The sequence below is a fragment of the Silurus meridionalis genome, chromosome 11 (assembly GCF_014805685.1).
Source record: "Silurus meridionalis isolate SWU-2019-XX chromosome 11, ASM1480568v1, whole genome shotgun sequence".
NCBI classification, from domain to species: domain Eukaryota; kingdom Metazoa; phylum Chordata; class Actinopteri; order Siluriformes; family Siluridae; genus Silurus; species Silurus meridionalis.
Genome location: NC_060894.1, coordinates 3255349 through 3273096, shown reverse-complemented (window position 1 = coordinate 3273096; position 17748 = coordinate 3255349). Strand labels below are relative to the sequence as shown.

Genomic DNA, 17748 nt, shown 5'->3' with positions numbered 1-17748 from the left:
AAGCCAATCACAGAAGAGGGGAGGCGGGCTCTTATTGGATACAGGTTGCATGGGGGAAATAACTTTTATATTAAATACCACAGCAAGCTCTTTTTAATTCCCGATGTAAAATTTAATAGGTCTGTAGCTGTTTGGGGAAGATTTAAATACTGTAACACATTTACTGCATTTGAGGGGGTTATATTTATGGTCAATTTGATTAGCATGCTAGCTGACTAACTTGTGAAACTAGTTTACTTGAACTTGTGAGTGCAGATTAAGGAAGTTGGGAAACAGACCGAGATTTTATTAGATTTTTATTCCAGATAAATAATCAGATTTGCTCCAATCATACATTTTTTTAACATGACTGATTTATTAGAGAATGCACTGTATTTAAGGTGCAATTATCTGAAGTTGCTTTGACCTTTGATATGGAAAAAAGAAAATTAATTACTGATCTCCTGATACCGATACGAAGTTGCCACTTCCCCTTCAAGAAAACATTTTATCAGTCTGTCCTGGAGTTTGCACTCATTTACTTGTTGCTTTTCTTCTTCTTTTCTGTCTCAGGTCTTAAAATCTCAGGAAGATCTAGACCCTCATCATGTTTGCAAGAACCCTATCGCTCAAGGCTTTTCAGTTCCTCTGGATTTGTCAGGTCGGAAGCCGGGGTCTGGCGTCTGCCCCTGAGCCCAGACACCCGCCGAAAAATATTGGTAAACACCTTTTAACACTTTTCACTTGATTTAACTTGGGCAAACACAATCCAAGCCAAGTATAAATAGAAATATGATGCTTCTATAGTTTTGGAACGATGAGGCAAATTTAATGGAAGTATATGTCACTGGAAATCTTCACTCTCAAATACACTGCGTCTGGAAAGAATTCACAGGGTTTCACTTTTTCCACATTTTGGTATGTTACAGCTTTTTTTCAAAATGGATTAAATTCAATATTTTCCTGAAAATTTCACAAACAATACCCCATAAAAACAACACGAAAGGAGTGGATTTGAAATCCGGATGCACCGTACGAGAAGCTCAAAGGATGTCATTTTGACACCATTGCAGAGGTCCAGAGACTTCCAGGACACTTCCTGGAAGTGGTATAAATTCTTGGAGCGCTGTATTGCTGTGCAAGGGGACAATTATGAAGGTGATGGTGTAAAAACTTAGATCAATAAAGTACTTTATTGTACAAAGAGCTCGCTTCAAAACTTTTTTTTACACCACCTTGTATTAAAGCAAAGATTTCCAGTGACGCAGACTTCCATTATATTTCCTCATAGCTCCAAAACTACAGAAGTACTACATTTCTATATATACTTGGGTAGAATTTGAATTTTTTCAAATTTCTTCACACTTCTAGATCATTTACATTTTTGCCATTTTGTGGACTTATCCAGAGCGACTTATAGTTATCTCAGTTATACAGCTGAGCAGTTAAGGGTTAAGGGACTTTTTCAAGGACCCAGCAGTGGCATCCTGGTGGTGCTGAGATTTGAACCCACTGAATTTGAACCCAGTCATGAATGTCAGTTTTGCCAATTTTACAGCTCTAGAATAATCACTTGGCTGTAAAACCTCTGTGCCTTATATATTTAGAGTATTCACTAAACGTAGTATTGATTTCCTGCTTTCAGCCATCGTTGGAGCCGGAATCGGAGGAACCTCAGCGGCGTATTTCCTCAGGCAGGAGTTTGGACCCGGAGTCAAGATCGACGTGTACGAGTCAGGCACAGTTGGAGGACGCCTCGCCACAGAGGCCATCGATGGGAGAGATTATGAAACCGGAGGCTCCATTATACACCCGCTTAACCTGCACATGAAGCAATTTGTGGATAAACTCGGTGAGTTCTGATGTATTTTGGATTACATCTCTATTCATTCACACTCACGCTGTTGTCTTTGAGTGGAAGCCTTGGAAAAAAACTTTATTTTAAACTAGAATTTAGTTGAAGGAATTCTGAAATTGATCCAGGCATAGTCAATGCTTTTTTCTTCAATAGACTGCAGCTGTCCAGATGTTTCATTTCAACATAATAAAAACCTAATTTCAGTTATTTATTATGGAGTACTTAATCTCAGTCTCTCCTTGTTTTTTTGTTTCTGTTAGGTCTGTCCATTCGTGCTGAAGTTCCATCGAAAATGGGCATCTTTAACGGCAAGGAGCTGACGTTCGAGGAGAGCGACTGGTTCATCGTGAACTTCCTGCGCATGATGTGGAACCACGGTTTCAACCCGCTTCGCATGCACATGTGGGTGGAAGGCTTGCTGGACAAGTTCATGAGGTAAATCATTCACATCTATGCTAAAATATAAAGGCGCAGTCTTTGAATGTATCTCTGATTTGAACGGTGGAAGGATGCTGCCGGCATTCCTTTCTGTACAAATGTTCTCGCTGAAGCCTTGCTCTAACGGAGATGTCTCGTCCTGACCCTGACAGGATTTATCAGTACCAGCAGTTCAGCTACTCTTTCTCGACTGTGGAGCGAATGCTGCACGCCATGAACGGCGATGAATTCCTCGCTCTGCTCAACCAGACGCTGGAGGAGGCCATGTTGGCTCATGGCTTCTCCCAGACATTCATTAATGAAATCGTCACCCCGATATCACGTGTCAATTACGGCCAGAGCGTTCGCCTGCATGCCTTTGTTGGTACGTCTGTGAAAACCGGGACGCTTTTAGGTGCAGGTTTAAAAAGTAAAACAAGAAAGAGAACAATAAGTGAAAATCAATCAATCAGTCAAACAGAAGTAAAAAAATAAAACAAACAGTAATACTATCAAATTTAGCAAAAGCAGAGCTTTTTATAAATGGAGCTGATTATAAAACAGTTTTTCCACTGTATAAAAATGTCTGATCATTCTGAAGATCAGATTAATTTCCCACAGTTCCTCTGTGCAGGTGCGATAGCTTTGGCAGGCGCTGAATCAGGACAATGGGCTGTGGATGGAGGTAATAAGAGAGTCTGCTCTGGGCTTCTGTATCACAGCAAAGCCGAACTCATTCCAGCACGTGTGTCCAACATCGCTCTCAAAACAAGGCCCTCTAAAAGCGGTACGGTTCTCTCTTCTGCTCTCGTGCTCTCTCTCTTTTTTTTATTTTTTTATTTATTTATATTTTTTTTAAATTAGCTAGGAGTCAGTACATGGACTGAGGGCTGACAGGGATTATAAAGGTCTTATAAATTTAGCTGTTGAATATGGCAATATTTATTCATATAAGTGAGACATTCACATCATGGATTCAGATTTAGCTGCATGTGGTAGCAAAAGGTTTCGAGAGATTTCGAGTTTTTTAACACCCCAGCAACACTGCGCGCACAGTCACAAGGAGCACCAGCCTTTATAAGTCAGTGTGCGAAAAAAGAACCATCCTGTGTACATAAGCTGTGCAAGTGGTGCCATTCTGACCGCGTGCTTTACCTTGTCTGCTGTTTCCTTATGGAAAGCAACTTAGAAAACTGTCACCGAGCTCTCCACATACGTGAGTTTCTCACCGGAAACAATTATAGTTTCTTGAGTTAATGAAGGAACATCTGTATGTGTCTTGAATCTACAAATTAAACGTGTGTTTAGTTTTGTGTTGAGGGTGTGCAAACCTTCTAATTCACCCTGCCTTCCTCCTTTGCTTCTACACTCAGGCACCATCACAAACTTTTACGAGTTGAACTATGTAGGTGATTCTGGCTCCGCCCACTCCCTTTACGACATTGTGGTTTTAGCCACACCCCTCCACCTGGGTCTGTCCGACATCAGTTTCTCAGGCTTCTCTCCTGCCCTGTCCTCACACTTTCCTGGGCACTACCACCAGACAGTGAGTACTCTAGTCCACGGGCGTCTCAACGTCTCCTTCCTGGATGCCAAACGGAAAGCAAGCGACTTTTTCGTCTCTGAAATTTCCACGACGGACGGCGAAAAATTGGGCATCAGCAGCTTGAGCTGCCTGGATCCTGTCCACATCACGCCGGGTTACACGCGCCCTCCGGCTAGCCAGACGGCAGTGTGGAAGGTTTTTTCTCCTGAGCCCCTCACAGAGGAGCAGCTAAAGACGCTGTTCATATCGCGAGAGCACGTATCAGAGAAGCGCTGGCTGGCTTATCCGTCTACAAAGCACCAGAGCGTCAAGCTCCGCCCTTCATCCTCCATCACAGCCTCTATTACCTCAGTTCTATCGAGTGGGCGGCGTCAGCAATGGAGATGAGCGCCCTCTCTGCGCAAAACGTAGCACTGCTCGCCAACCATCGCTGGCACGGAAACACAGAGAAGGTGGATCAGGAGGGTCTGCACGCTCGCCTCCGGGGGGAGCTGTAGACACCTGACGGACGCTTCTAATGACAATCATGAAATCTACAATTCACTGGATGTTTGATTGAATCGTGTGCGGTGTGTTTTTACTGATATGAAAGACATTCTACAGCTTTCTATTCTAATTTAGTGGCAAGCTTGTGCTTTCTTTCACAATAAAAAAAAAAGTCTTATAGAGACTAAAGCTGTTAAGTTTTTGCAGAAACTACATTTCCTTATCATCTATTCGTCAATTAAAAACCTAAAACTAAAAACACCTGGCCATCAGATTCGTGTACGTGATTTCTGAAATGACTGCTTTTAAACGGACAAACAAACTCCGATATTCAGGTTCTTCACACCATTCTTGTAGGAAGGTGTTGCCTTTTATAAATAGTGTAGAAATGTAGTAAACGATACTAATTTACAAGCGTTCAGGATTAGATAATAATGCGCAGGAAGTATATCAGGGCTAAAATGATTTCGTGTAAAATTCTCAGGCCAGTTTAATTCCACAATTTATTCATTACCAAATGAACAAACACTTTTTATAATACAGATTTTACAGAACGTGTTAATGAATGTACAAAAACTGCAAAATTCTTATTGTAGATATTTTTTTAAACATGACGCTTGGGGTCCTATGAGGTGTTGTTGGAGCTGGAGATCAAGCGAAAGTGCTAACATGATTAATAAAAACAAAATATTAAATAATTTGTGTTTGATTTCATCTCATCACTTTATATTGTTACTGCCTGGGCTTGTGGCCACATGACAGTTTTGCAACAAAAAAAAAAAAAGAGCACTGAACCTCTAAAGTACATTCAACAAAATGTAACTTCTTCTTCTTCTTTCGGCTTCTCCCATTATGGGTCGCCACAGCAGATCATCCGTCTCCATTCCCCCCTGTCCTCTACATCTGCCTCTTTCACACCAACTACCTGCATGTCTTCCTTCACCACATCCATAAACCTCCTCCTTGGTCTTCCTCATTTCCTCCTTCCTGGTGTCTCCATCCTCAGCATTCTCCTAGTGATATACCCCATGTCCCTCCTCTGAACATGTCCAAACCATCTCAATCTCACTCCCTCACCTTGTCTCCAAAACTTCCTACATGCACTGTCCCTCTAATAAACTCATTTCTAATCCTGTCCATCGTCATCACTTCCAACAAAAACCTCAACATCTTCAGCTCTGCTACCTCCAGCTCCACCTCCTGTCTTTTACTCACTGCCACTGTCTCTAAACCATACAACATTTTGCACATGTGGAGATTTATTCAGCCACAAGGGTGTTAATAAGGTGAGTAGGCCTGGGGTGTAGCCAGCATGAAACATTCACCCAGGAGGTGTTCAATAGGGTTTATAGCAGACCAATCAAGATCTTCCACACACCTCCAAACCATGTAAAGCACATCTTTATGGAGCTCACTGGTACTCATATTAGAACAGGTTTGGGTCTCCTAGTTTAAGTCAAAGAAAAATGTCATTCTAGTGCATCCAAAGACATCCTGAGACAACTGTGTCCCTCCAGCAGTCTGGGGAAGCACCACAGAAGATCCACATATGGCTGGAAAAGTCAGGTGTCCCAATAATTTTATCCTTGTAGTTTGTTTTTATTCTTAAATGCAGTGCGGTTTGTCCACCTGAACAGAACTACAGCATCTGAAATGTATTAAACTCTTTCTATAACACAACAAATCACATTCACACACTGGTCAGGTTCCAAGACGCGATTTATAATTTTTATTTCAGATTTTTTTTTTTTTTTTTTTTTTACAGTTCTGTGTGTTTGGTTTAAGATTCAACAATCAAGTGATTTGTATTAATTTGTTCCGTTTGCAAGATGTTCAATAATGAAGCTTACTGTTTGCTTGTAATAAACTTTTAACAGAATATAATTTTGTGTAAGCTGGTGTGTAATCTTTATTTAAAAAAAACTATTCTGTAGTTAAAGTTTAAGGTACTGTAATGTAAATCTATATATATTGCAGGATCTGCATATATTTATGGTGGATTTATGGTGTGTTTTGTATAGTTTCTCAGGGCACTTTCCATATAAAAACACTTCTGTATAAATACATAAAACAATCAGCACATTAATTATTAAACATTTATTCAAAAGTTAATTAGAATATTTTTTAAATGTGTAAATGCAGTGAATTTCTAAGTACAGCCGCTTCCTCATTACCGAAGCACTGTCTATTAATCACAACAATGGAGTTTGTTGATAAAATTCGGAATAAAATGTAATGATGGAACTCTGGAGTAATAATAAATTAATAATAATACATTTTCTCATATTATTCATGCACAATGTCTGTCAAAAGTTTGTAAACACCTTGTCTTTTATCGGTTTTGAGAGACACATGCATGTTACTTTTGAAATAAGTCTCCAACATTTCCTGTTTCAAAACAACACAAAAACATTTTCATCTCCATGATTGGCTGTAGGGGTGAGGCAGTCTGATAACATCTGCTCTCCTGTTCGCCATCTTATAAAAGTTCTTCTAGAGACACAAATGCTAAATTTGGACTTCTCTGTCCACAGAACTTTCTTCTAGTCACTGTGTATTTATTGTGTTTTTGCCTTTTACTGATTTTGATGTATAGAAACAAAAGAAGTAAGCATGTGTCTCAAAAACAATAAAAGACTGTTTCCAAAATGTTCACAGACAATATATATAAATTTTTAATATTATGCATTAAACCACTAATTCATGAAGCCGTTATTTTTTAACAAATAACGGAATAATGATATTTAACAAAAACAAGTTTTCTTTTGTATTAAACATTTTTTTAATATAATCTATTACACAAGCAGATTGTAGCCTTATTAATTCTTGCGAACTTGTCAGCTTACTAATGTGTTTATATGCCACACAACTTGCGTAATTAAAATACAAATGCAGTTACACTCCAAGCTCTTATGTTTTATTGTGCGTCAGAAAAATCTCATGAGCATGTATATATTAAAAAAATAATAATAAAATCCTCGTCATAAATTTTTCCACTTCAACCCAAATGACATCAGCACTGTGTTTACTGTTTATCCCCATCCTCAAGCCCAATTCAATATTAATCATTTCGGAGTGTTCAGTCGTTCAGGAAATAAAGGGAGGGATGTTCCCTTTTGGCAGTGCGCCCTTCAAAACATCCCCTCTCTCTTCAAGTGCACACCAGTCTCCGGCTTGCACCACAGAGAGACATCTGACCAGCACAATGGAGCTCTTCAGCAAGAGATAATGCCACTCTGTGTTTGTGGCAGGTAGAGCAGGATGTGCCGTCTGTTCACTCTGAACATGTGATGCCCAGCCACGCTATAATAACCACAACTGGGCCGTAAGGACATCTGACAACATCATAGATCTCTTCCATCATCATTATCATCCATCAGCTATCCTTCATCCTGATATAACCTCTCCAAGATGAGAGCTGCTCTTCCAGTCCTGTTCTTAGTGGCACTCGCCGGGTTTCAGAGCGGTAAGAGACTTTACCGACCCACTGACTCACACTCAATTGGGTTCTTTGATTATTTAATGAAACATAATTATTGATAGAATAAACCAATTCAAGTTTCAGGTGTTATTGTCATGTTCATGATGAGAGCTGTAAGCATCTATACAGTCAAATTCTTGTACAAGACTCGTAACTAGGACAAATATAAACGTTAAACACATTCAAAATATGTAAATGCAGAAAGAAATACAGGAGGCTCGTGAAAATATTCTTAGAAGAGATATGTGATCAGTATTTAATAATAATAATAATAATAATAATAATAATAATAATAATAATAATAATAATAATAATAATCTGATGATTGTGCTTTTGGCAGTCAGTAAGAAAGTATTCAAACATAAATGGTTAAAATGAGAGACCAACTTTAGATAACTGGAAAGATGTGATCATAGATATTTATATGATGGAAAAGATTACTTTTTTGTTCATTTAAAGGAGGATGTGTTTCTGGGAAAATGAAGGAAATGGGTTGAATATGTATCAGAAAAAAAATGTGATTTTATTGCTATAAGTGAATAGAAGATGATTGATGTATAGATAAATGTATGTATATAATATATTATTTTGATTGTATGTATGTGTGTGTGTGTATATATATATATATATATATATATATATATATATATATATATATATATATATATATAGGGCTGTCATTTGATTAAAATATTTTAATGTCACAAGTTAACTCGATTGTCATGGACAAATATGGATGCTTTTTGCAAATGTATGTTTATTATTAGTAAAAACTCAATGTAGAGCACAAAGACTAAATATTCTTGTAAATGTTTTAAAGTAAGTGTGGTATTTCAAATTATGTAAATCATCAGGACACCAAACAAAACGTTTGCTATGTTTCCACACGGACGGTTTAAATTGCTGGACATGTGCATCATGGTGGTTTTTGGTGCTTAATTTGAGACTCGGTGCATCAATAAAACAAATGTTTATTAATTAAAAAAAAAATTGATTTAATTTTTTTTATATCTGAGTAAAATAAGGACGTCCTTTGTGTTAACATGTTGTTAACATGTACTCTGTTTAATAATCTCTATACATAACGCGAGTCATTTGAGGTTATTTTGGATGGAATTGAATTACTTTTTCTACACTTCTACACTTTACTGTAGCAAAAGAACTTCAGGGCTGTGTTTCATTCTTGCTCACATTCTGACCAATGATAAATTAAATTAAGTCCAATAATACAAAAATCCACAAAGGCAAAAACAAAGTGAATCAAGTCCACCAAATATGCAAAAAGCAATGACACACATTTCAAAGGAAAAACAAAAATAATTCTCATAAACTCATAATATCCAACGGATTAAACGCAAAGCAAAAAAGAAACCATAAACCAAGACACAAGGCAAACCTAACAAAAAAGACAATAGAACACAGGTGACAGCAATTAACAAGGACCAGGGAAATGGTGACCTCTGGTGGACAAAGGCAGTAAGGCACGGCAAAACTCCTGAAAATTTACTTACACAATGTTTTTTGGGGGGGTTCTAGATTCACTGTTACTTGGAAATGTCAGACATTGATAATGTTCTGGCTGACCGACTGTTCTGGCTCCACTTGATCAATGAAAAATAGAAAACTTTCCTCTAATAGTAATACTTCCATTGTACTATTATGATGTATTGATAGTTTTTAAGACTCTAAAGTTCTAATAGATTTATTAAATGCAAGATTTAAATAAAACAAACGTTGATCTGGAAATCATTTTGTCACTTTTATTAACTGTGTTATTTGCAGCATTTTGTGCTTCGCTGGAAGTTGCTGAGAAAGAGGATGCATCTGATGAGAGAGGTAATACTGTTTCTACATAAAAACAACTTCACTCTTTTCATTGCTATAAAGCTGAGCGCATTTCATTTCTCTTTCTGTTTCTTTATGGTTGATTTTTTTTTACACAGTAGAGATTAGTGACCTGCAGAAATCAGGTATGTCATGATCGTGAATGTCATTTCCTTTATTACACATTACACTTTAACAGTGTAGAACGACAACCTGCTTTATAAAGATGCATGTGTGAGACAACACTAAAGGACTAAAGGAATATGTAAAAGAAAATGAACACATGAAAAGTCTGTGTTATATCTTTTTAGTTTCTCTAAAGGGTTTTTTCTAAGGGTGTGTAAACTTTTGCAATTATCTATATGTGCACAGGGTTTGTGTAACTTCAGTCTGGCAACACTTTAAATTGAGTTTTAATTACTCTGAATACTGATTTTTACCCATTTTTTTCCAGACGAGACTGAGGCTGAAGAAAGATCAGAAGGTAATTAGTTATAAAGTTATATTATTATATATTAGCAAAAAAACTCATATAGGTCAATTTCCCAATTTTTTAAAATTAATTAAATAGCAAAATATATTATATGGACAAAAGTACTGGGCCACCTGACTTTTCCATCAATATTTGGTTTATTCCCAAAGTTTCCAACAATAATTGGAAGCACATGTAGCATATAATTTCCCCTTCGGTTGAACTAGGAGACCCAGACCTGTCCCAGCATGACAATGCCCCTGTGCACAAAGCCGCCTCCCTGAAGATATGCTTTACATGGGCTGGAATGTACTCCAGTCCTCCTCACCTCACCTACATCAATACCTGACTTTAATAACACTCTTTTGGCTGAGTGATCTTCACAAATCCCACAAGCACTCCAAATTTGAGATGGTTTGGACATGTGCAGAGAAGGGACATGGGGTAAATACTAATAATTGTACGTTTTTACATACAGCACATTTTAACAACAAAAATATCAGCTGTTATTAAGCTTAGATTATGTTAGAGCTCCTGTTACAGAAATATCCACCAATCAGCAGTGACGTAACGAGTAATAAAACCGTTCTAAAGATTGTCACTTGTTTCTTTGGTTTGCAGAGGAAAGAACGGAGCATGACAACTGCTTTGGAAGTAAGTCGCATCTTTTATCTTTAAAATAAATAAGCCACAGTATAGTTACTGTGCTATTCAGTTGTATAGACTATCTATATATATGATAATAAATTATGCTATACATTAAAGCAATAATTGTATTTCTATTACAGAAGCTGTGAGAGATCAACTTGAGCAGAAGTTTAACCCCACCACCTCTTTAGTCAGTAAAGGTGAGATTACCTGGTCTATAAGTTCACAAATAACTTACAGATATAAAATCTAAAGACCGAAATTTAATTCCTTGTTGCTGCATATTGATTTTATCAAAGGTATTGCTTTTTCGTTACCTAGTCTATCAGATATTTATGTAATAATTGTGCTGTGCCTGTTGTTTGCTGTGGTTTCCTATTAAAAAACCTTTAGATGTGCTGTCTGTTTATCTCTGTTTATACTCATGTTACTGTTTAGATCTTTAAGAGCCATGATACTCTACACACAGCAACCAAACGTTGTCCTGATTCATTTTATAACAGATTTAAACACTGCTGTAAATATTTCATTTGTTTAAACCAATTAAAAATAGATTAATTTCATGAGTCTGTGAGGAAAAAGGTTAAAGGAATTGAGACAAGAGGGAACTCAAACGCACAAAGCACAGATGGAAAGAAATGAAGTACAAATACTTTATTACTGTACTTAAGTAGATTACACTCATGGAATTGTTTACACAAATATCTGTACTTTTTACTTCGTACATTTTCAAAACAGGCTCATTACCTCAGTTTTAATCTACTTGCTTACAAATTTTTTCTTCTCATTATGTGCCGTTTTCAGCCCATCAACCTATTTCTTTGTTCTTGCGCAGTTTTTTCAACCTACCACTGGTGTATCATTTCCTGGCTCTCACACACCACAGATGTAGGCTAGCCTACTAAGATAACAGTGAGCAGGCAAAACAACAATAAGTATGGGGGTAACGTGGATGAGACAGAGGGAGTCAGTGATGTAAACGTGACTGAGAACAGAGACATTCCTGATCAACTGCTCATCATCTTTTCTCTGATTGTGTTCTATATAGTGGATATTCAGCCTGGATACATTCATTAGACAACAAATTTTAAAATTCTTTTGTATTTATATATTAATATGATGTGAGGTTCAATTACCAGTGTGACACGAAAACAGGTAGTAGTAATGGCTATTTTTTTTAAGTAGTAGTAATGGCTTTTTACTTAAGTACATGTCAGAGCCCAGATTCCTTTACTTTAACTTGAGTGAAAAAGTGTAGTCAGAACTTTCTGAGTCTTTTAAAACATGAGTATCTGCACTTCTACTTGAGTAAAGGATGTGTGTACTTTTGCCACCTCTGGCACAAAGACAATAGGACACAGGTGGAAACAATAAGCTGTAACAAGGACCAGGGTAAAACAACTTGGAGGAAATGGGGACATCTAGTGGACAAAGTGAGTAAGGTTGAACAAAGCCCTTACAAACTTCAAAATCCTGACAAATCTCTTCCTGAAGGGTTATTTTAGAGGTTCTAGATTCACCCTTACTTGCATAATCTTATCTGCATAAGCTTGCTCTCAATGTTTTAAGATCAGATAGGTCAATTTCACCAGTCTGTGAGAAAAGGGTAAAACTTGATTAAATAAGCTCCAATTCTATAATAAACAGTGCGTCATTTGTCTCTGTACAGATATGACACGAGATGCTGTGACTCAAAATCCAGAAGACAAGAAGCCTGAAGGTAAGACATCTAATCAGTAGTACTGTATCTAACAATATTATCATGATTGACACTTTAAGAAATTATATTTTCTCTTAAACAGTGTATTCAAACTAAATGCTTCAAAAAGGATTAAATCTCTTTCTTTTGAATTGTTCTTCTAAAAGATATAATATAATATTATAGTTTTATAAATGTGGCTGTAAATATAATTTTAATGCAGTGTTGGAATACTTAATAAAAAAAGGATGTCTTATTGAATAATGGATATGTTTGTGAAAAAAACAAACAAACAAACCCTGTAACATTTGCTTCAAAGGGCAGTATTAGACTTTAAAACAATTTCCCCAAATGATATTTCACATTCACAAAGTCACTATAAACATTCATTCATAAAAAAATAACCTTAATAAACTTATCTCAATGGAAAATTTGCAGTTGCAAAGAATTTGGTTCTTCAAGATGTCCGTCTCCAAAACATTCAAGTATTCAGAAAACACAGTAGTAGCACTTTATTCATGTCTTTTTAGATTTACACCAGGATACTGACTGTATCCTAAACCCCGGTAATGAATGTGTGTGACATAAGTAAAAAACATGAGCCTAAAATTTACAGAAAATATTTTTCGTGACAGATTTCCATACAGGGCCACACAATGCAACACTAACAACGTAAACACCAAACATGCTAATGCTGATCGTTTATGACCTGAGTGTGTGAATTATCTATAATATCACACAGAACATGCCTAGATTACTGGGAAAGGGTTTTAAATGTTTTAGATGTGTGTGTGGAGAGTGTAACCACAGCATCTGATTGATAGATGAAGGAACCGAAGCGAGAGCAGAAGTGCAAGCACAGACTTTAAGTAAGTACATTGTTTTGTTTCGTTGTGACAAAGTGTGTAAGTGATGTGAGGTTTGTGTTAAATACAAATAATAATAATAATAATAATAATAATAATAATAATTTATTTCATTTCCACAGATATAGCGGAAGAAGACCCGAGTGCCCTGGCAGAAGGTGAGGATGTTATGTGTAGTAACCACATATAGCCACCAGAGGGAGCAAGTGTGTAACTATGACTACACATAAACCTGAATCAGAGGCATTAGAAATCATATTAATCTATAAGAAGTAAAAAGAATAAAAAGTCTTTAAAAAGGGGGAAATCAGTCCATCTTTAACCCAATCATTAGCCTATTAGTCTATTAAACTAAAAATATTATTAAAACAAAAATAATAATAAATTTTCTTCTTCTTCTTCTTCTTATAAATATTATTATTATTATTACTAGACCCTGATTATTGTCTACAACCTTTTTTGCTTTTATTAATGTAATTGCTGTTAAGTCCCCACCAGTTGGTCAAAAAACAAAAATAATATACAGTATAACAAAGAAAGTGGAAATGAAGTGTAAAGTAATTGTCAAAATGTTGAGATTACCTGAAACCTGACTATAAAATTGAATTGTGTGCCTCCAACTTTGTGGTAACAGTTTGGAGTTTGGAGAAGAACCATATATATATATATATATATATATATATATATATATATATATATATATATATATATATATATAGACCATGGAGGGGTCTGAAATTGTCATCGTAGGTGCATGTCCACTGTGAGAGACATAATCTAAAAAAAAAAATCCAGAAATCTCAATGTATGATTTTTCAACTATTTATTTGTATGATACAGCTGCAAATAAGTATTTGAACACCTGAGAAAGTCAATGTTAATATTTGGTACAGTAGCCTTTGTTTGCAATTACAGAGGTCAAACGTTTCCTGTAGTTTTTCACCAGGTTTGCACACACTGCAGGAGGGATTTTGGCCCACTCCTTCACACAGATCTTCTCTAGATCAGTCAGGTTTCTGGCCTGTCGCTGAGAAACACGGAGTTTGAGCTCCCTCCAAAGATTCTCTATTGGGTTCAGGTCTGGAGACTGGCTAGGCCACACCAGAACCTTGATATGCTTCTTACAGAGCCACTCCTTGGTTATCCTGGCTGTGTACTTCGGGTCATTGTCATGTTGGAAGACCCAGCCTCGACCCATCTTCAATGCTCTAACTGAGGAAAGGAGGTTGTTCCCAAAAATCTCGCAATACATGGCCCCGATCATTATCTTTTTAATACAGTGCAGTCGCCCTGTCCCATGTGCAGAAAAACATCCCCAAAGCATAATGCTACCACCCCCATGCTTCACAGTAGGGATGGTACTCATCATTCTTCTTCCTCCAAACACGTTTAGTGGAATTATGACCCAAAAGTTCTATTTTGGTCTCATCTGACCACATGACTTTCTCCCATGACTCCTCTGGATCAACCAAATGGTCATTGGCAAACTTAAGATGTGCCTGGACATGTGCTGGTTTAAGCAGGGGAACCTTCCGTGCCATGCATGATTTCAAACCATGACGTCTTAGTGTATTACCAACAGTAACCTTGGAAACCGTGGTCCCAGCTCTTTTTAGGTCATTGACCAGCTCCTCCCGTGTAGTTCTGGACTGATTTTTCACCTTCCTTAGGATCATTGAGACCCCACGAGGTGAGATCTTGCATGGAGCCCCAGTCCGAGGAGATTGACAGTCATGTTTAGCTTCTTCCATTTTCTAATGATTGCTCCAACAGTGGACCTTTTTCACCAAGCTGCTTGGCAATTTCCCGTAGCCCTTTCCAGCCTTGTGGAGGTGTACAATTTTGTCTCTAGTGTCTTTGGACAGCTCTTTGGTCTTGGCCATGTTAGTAGTTGGATTCTTACTGATTGTATGGGGTGGACAGGTGTCTTTATGCAGCTAACGACCTCAAACAGGTGCATCTAATTTAGGATAATAAATGTAGTGGATGTGGACATTTTAAAGGCAGACTAACAGGTCTTTGAGGGTCAGAATTCTAGCTGATAGACAGGTGTTCAAATACTTATTTGCAGCTGTATCATACAAATAAATAGTTTAAAAATCATATATTGTAATTTCTGGATTTTTTTTTTTAGATTATGTCTCTCACAGTGGACATGCACCTACGATGACAATTTCAGACCCCTCCATGATTTCTAAGTGGGAGAACTTGCAAAATAGCAGGGTGTTCAAATACTTATTTTCCTCACTGTATATATATATATATATATATATATATATATATATATATATATATATATATATATATATGACTCGGATCAGACCAGCTCAAACTCATTACTCAATAAAGCAAAAAGTGGTAAAGATTAAAATACATCACCGGCATGAACATCATGGATCTTGTTTTCTTGCAGTTTAAATACTCGTGCTTTTATACATTCACTGAGTGAAAAGTTCATCATGAACTGAGAAGGTGTCACAGATCAGCTATGGTTTTAACAGTTTGGTCTGCTGAGGCTGGATTTTGCTGTGTACACACGCACACACACACACACACACACACACACACACACACACACACACACACACACACACACACACACACACACACACGGTGGATTAGTAAAATCATTTCTCTGTTTCTGTTTTTAGAACGATTTGACATCGAGGTGCTCAGACACGCAGGTACGTGTTATAATAACAATAACAGCTAATATATAAGATGAAGATGAACCACGTATGAAATTTCACAAACATCCCAGAAGTTCTTGACTACATTAGTTATTGTTCTGTTAATTTTCAGTCGTTTTTAGTTTCATTGGAAGTCTAATTGTGTCTTTTTGTTTTTAGAAAGAAATAAAGGTGCTTTATACTTGTCACATGTACTTTTACACAGTGAAAGGTTAATTTTACTAAGTGATGTTAAGAAGCTGCGGTCAGAGTGCAGGGTCAGACATGATACAGCACCCCTGGAGCACTGAGGGTTAAGGGCCTTGATCGGGGGCCCAAGAGTTGCAGCTTGGCAATATCAGGGATTGAACCCCTCGCCTTCTGATCAGTAACCTGGAGCCTTAACCTCTGAACTTCTCAAATTGTATGGACAATGACAAAGAATACTGTAGGAGTTGAGAGTGTGCTGTTAAAGCAGTAATATTATGTGGTATGGAATCCCAACATGAACCACCCTGCTACACTGTTACCCCTCCTGAAGGTGATTGACAGACAAACCTGAAGTGTTTTTGATGAGATTTTTATCCATTTGTAGATACGTTTAATATTAAGGAATGTCCATCAAAAAACCCGGCTTCTGTACCTGATTTATAGCAGCTTTAAAATCTTGAAAATGAAAGAAACTAAATGTAGGCATCTGGATAAGGGCGTCTGCTAAATGCCAGAAATGTAAATGTTGTTCCAGAGCAAAAAAGAATCAGTGTTGGGCCCAAAAGCAACTAATGACCTTCAGATTGGAGGTCCAACAGCTTAACAACTGACCTTCTACTTCCAAAACATATAGCACCTACAGAATTTAGCAGATGCCCTTTTCTACTACTTAGCTACTACTTTCAGTCGGGGTCCTCACATTCACTGTTCATTCCTAACACACACACACACACACACACACACACACACACACACACACACACACACACACACACACACACACACACAGTCTCTCTCTCTCTCTCTCTCTTACTTTTGTGGCTAAACAGTGTGTTAAAGCTTGAAATGAAAACATAAACAAATAGGAAAAACAAACATCCACATGTATAAAAACCAAAGTGTTACACATTGTCTGAGATTTTATTTTAAGATCCCAGATGATGCTTTTATTGGTGTGTGGTTTGGGTTAAGACTGTCTGAGACTGTTGGGTTTTATTGAGCCGCAGCTTCAGACTCAAGTGCTGCTGCTGCAACTGCTGTGAATTTGGGCCAGATATCGAGGCTGCACTGCTTTCTGTGATTTATATCTCCTGCATCGTCCTGGGTTATTTTAGGAACGGAAGACGCATTGTTACTGAGTTACTAAGGAGAGAGAGAGAGAGAGAGAGAGAGAGAGAGAGAGAGAGAGAGCCTGTATCTAATCAATCAAATCATCTCTGACTGCTAAATGTAGTGAAATGAAGATTCACACTTAATATCAAAATCTGTATTAATGACATTTATTCCACAACAGGTGAAAGAGACGTGGCTGAGGAATGAGAGAAGCATGATTTACATCCTTATGTACCTGCTGAGGAAAACCCATGAGGAGATTACACTTATAATTAAATAAAATAATACTCATAAATACAGCCTCAGTGTTCAGTTTGTGGTGTTCTAATACTGTTTAGCAATATATATATATATATATATATATATATATATATATATATATATATATATATAGCGATTGTGGTTGTAAATGGTCGAATGGTCATAAGTTGCATAGGTCGTAAGTCGACGACTACCTGTGTATATATACACACACACACA

The 17748-nt window shown here is 37.2% G+C and overlaps 1 protein-coding gene across 1 annotated transcript; it reads left to right on the top strand.

The window, feature by feature from the left end:
- Positions 1-21: 21 nt before the first annotated feature.
- pcyox1 (prenylcysteine oxidase 1) lies at positions 22-4547 on the top strand. The gene is given in 8 exon segments (XM_046861918.1): positions 22-44; positions 553-698; positions 1625-1831; positions 2098-2272; positions 2428-2639; positions 2889-3041; positions 3628-4086; positions 4089-4547. Coding segments are annotated over 7 exon segments (1527 nt in total). The 5' UTR covers positions 22-44; positions 553-586; the 3' UTR covers positions 4298-4547.
- The last annotated feature ends 13201 nt before the right edge of the window (positions 4548-17748 follow it).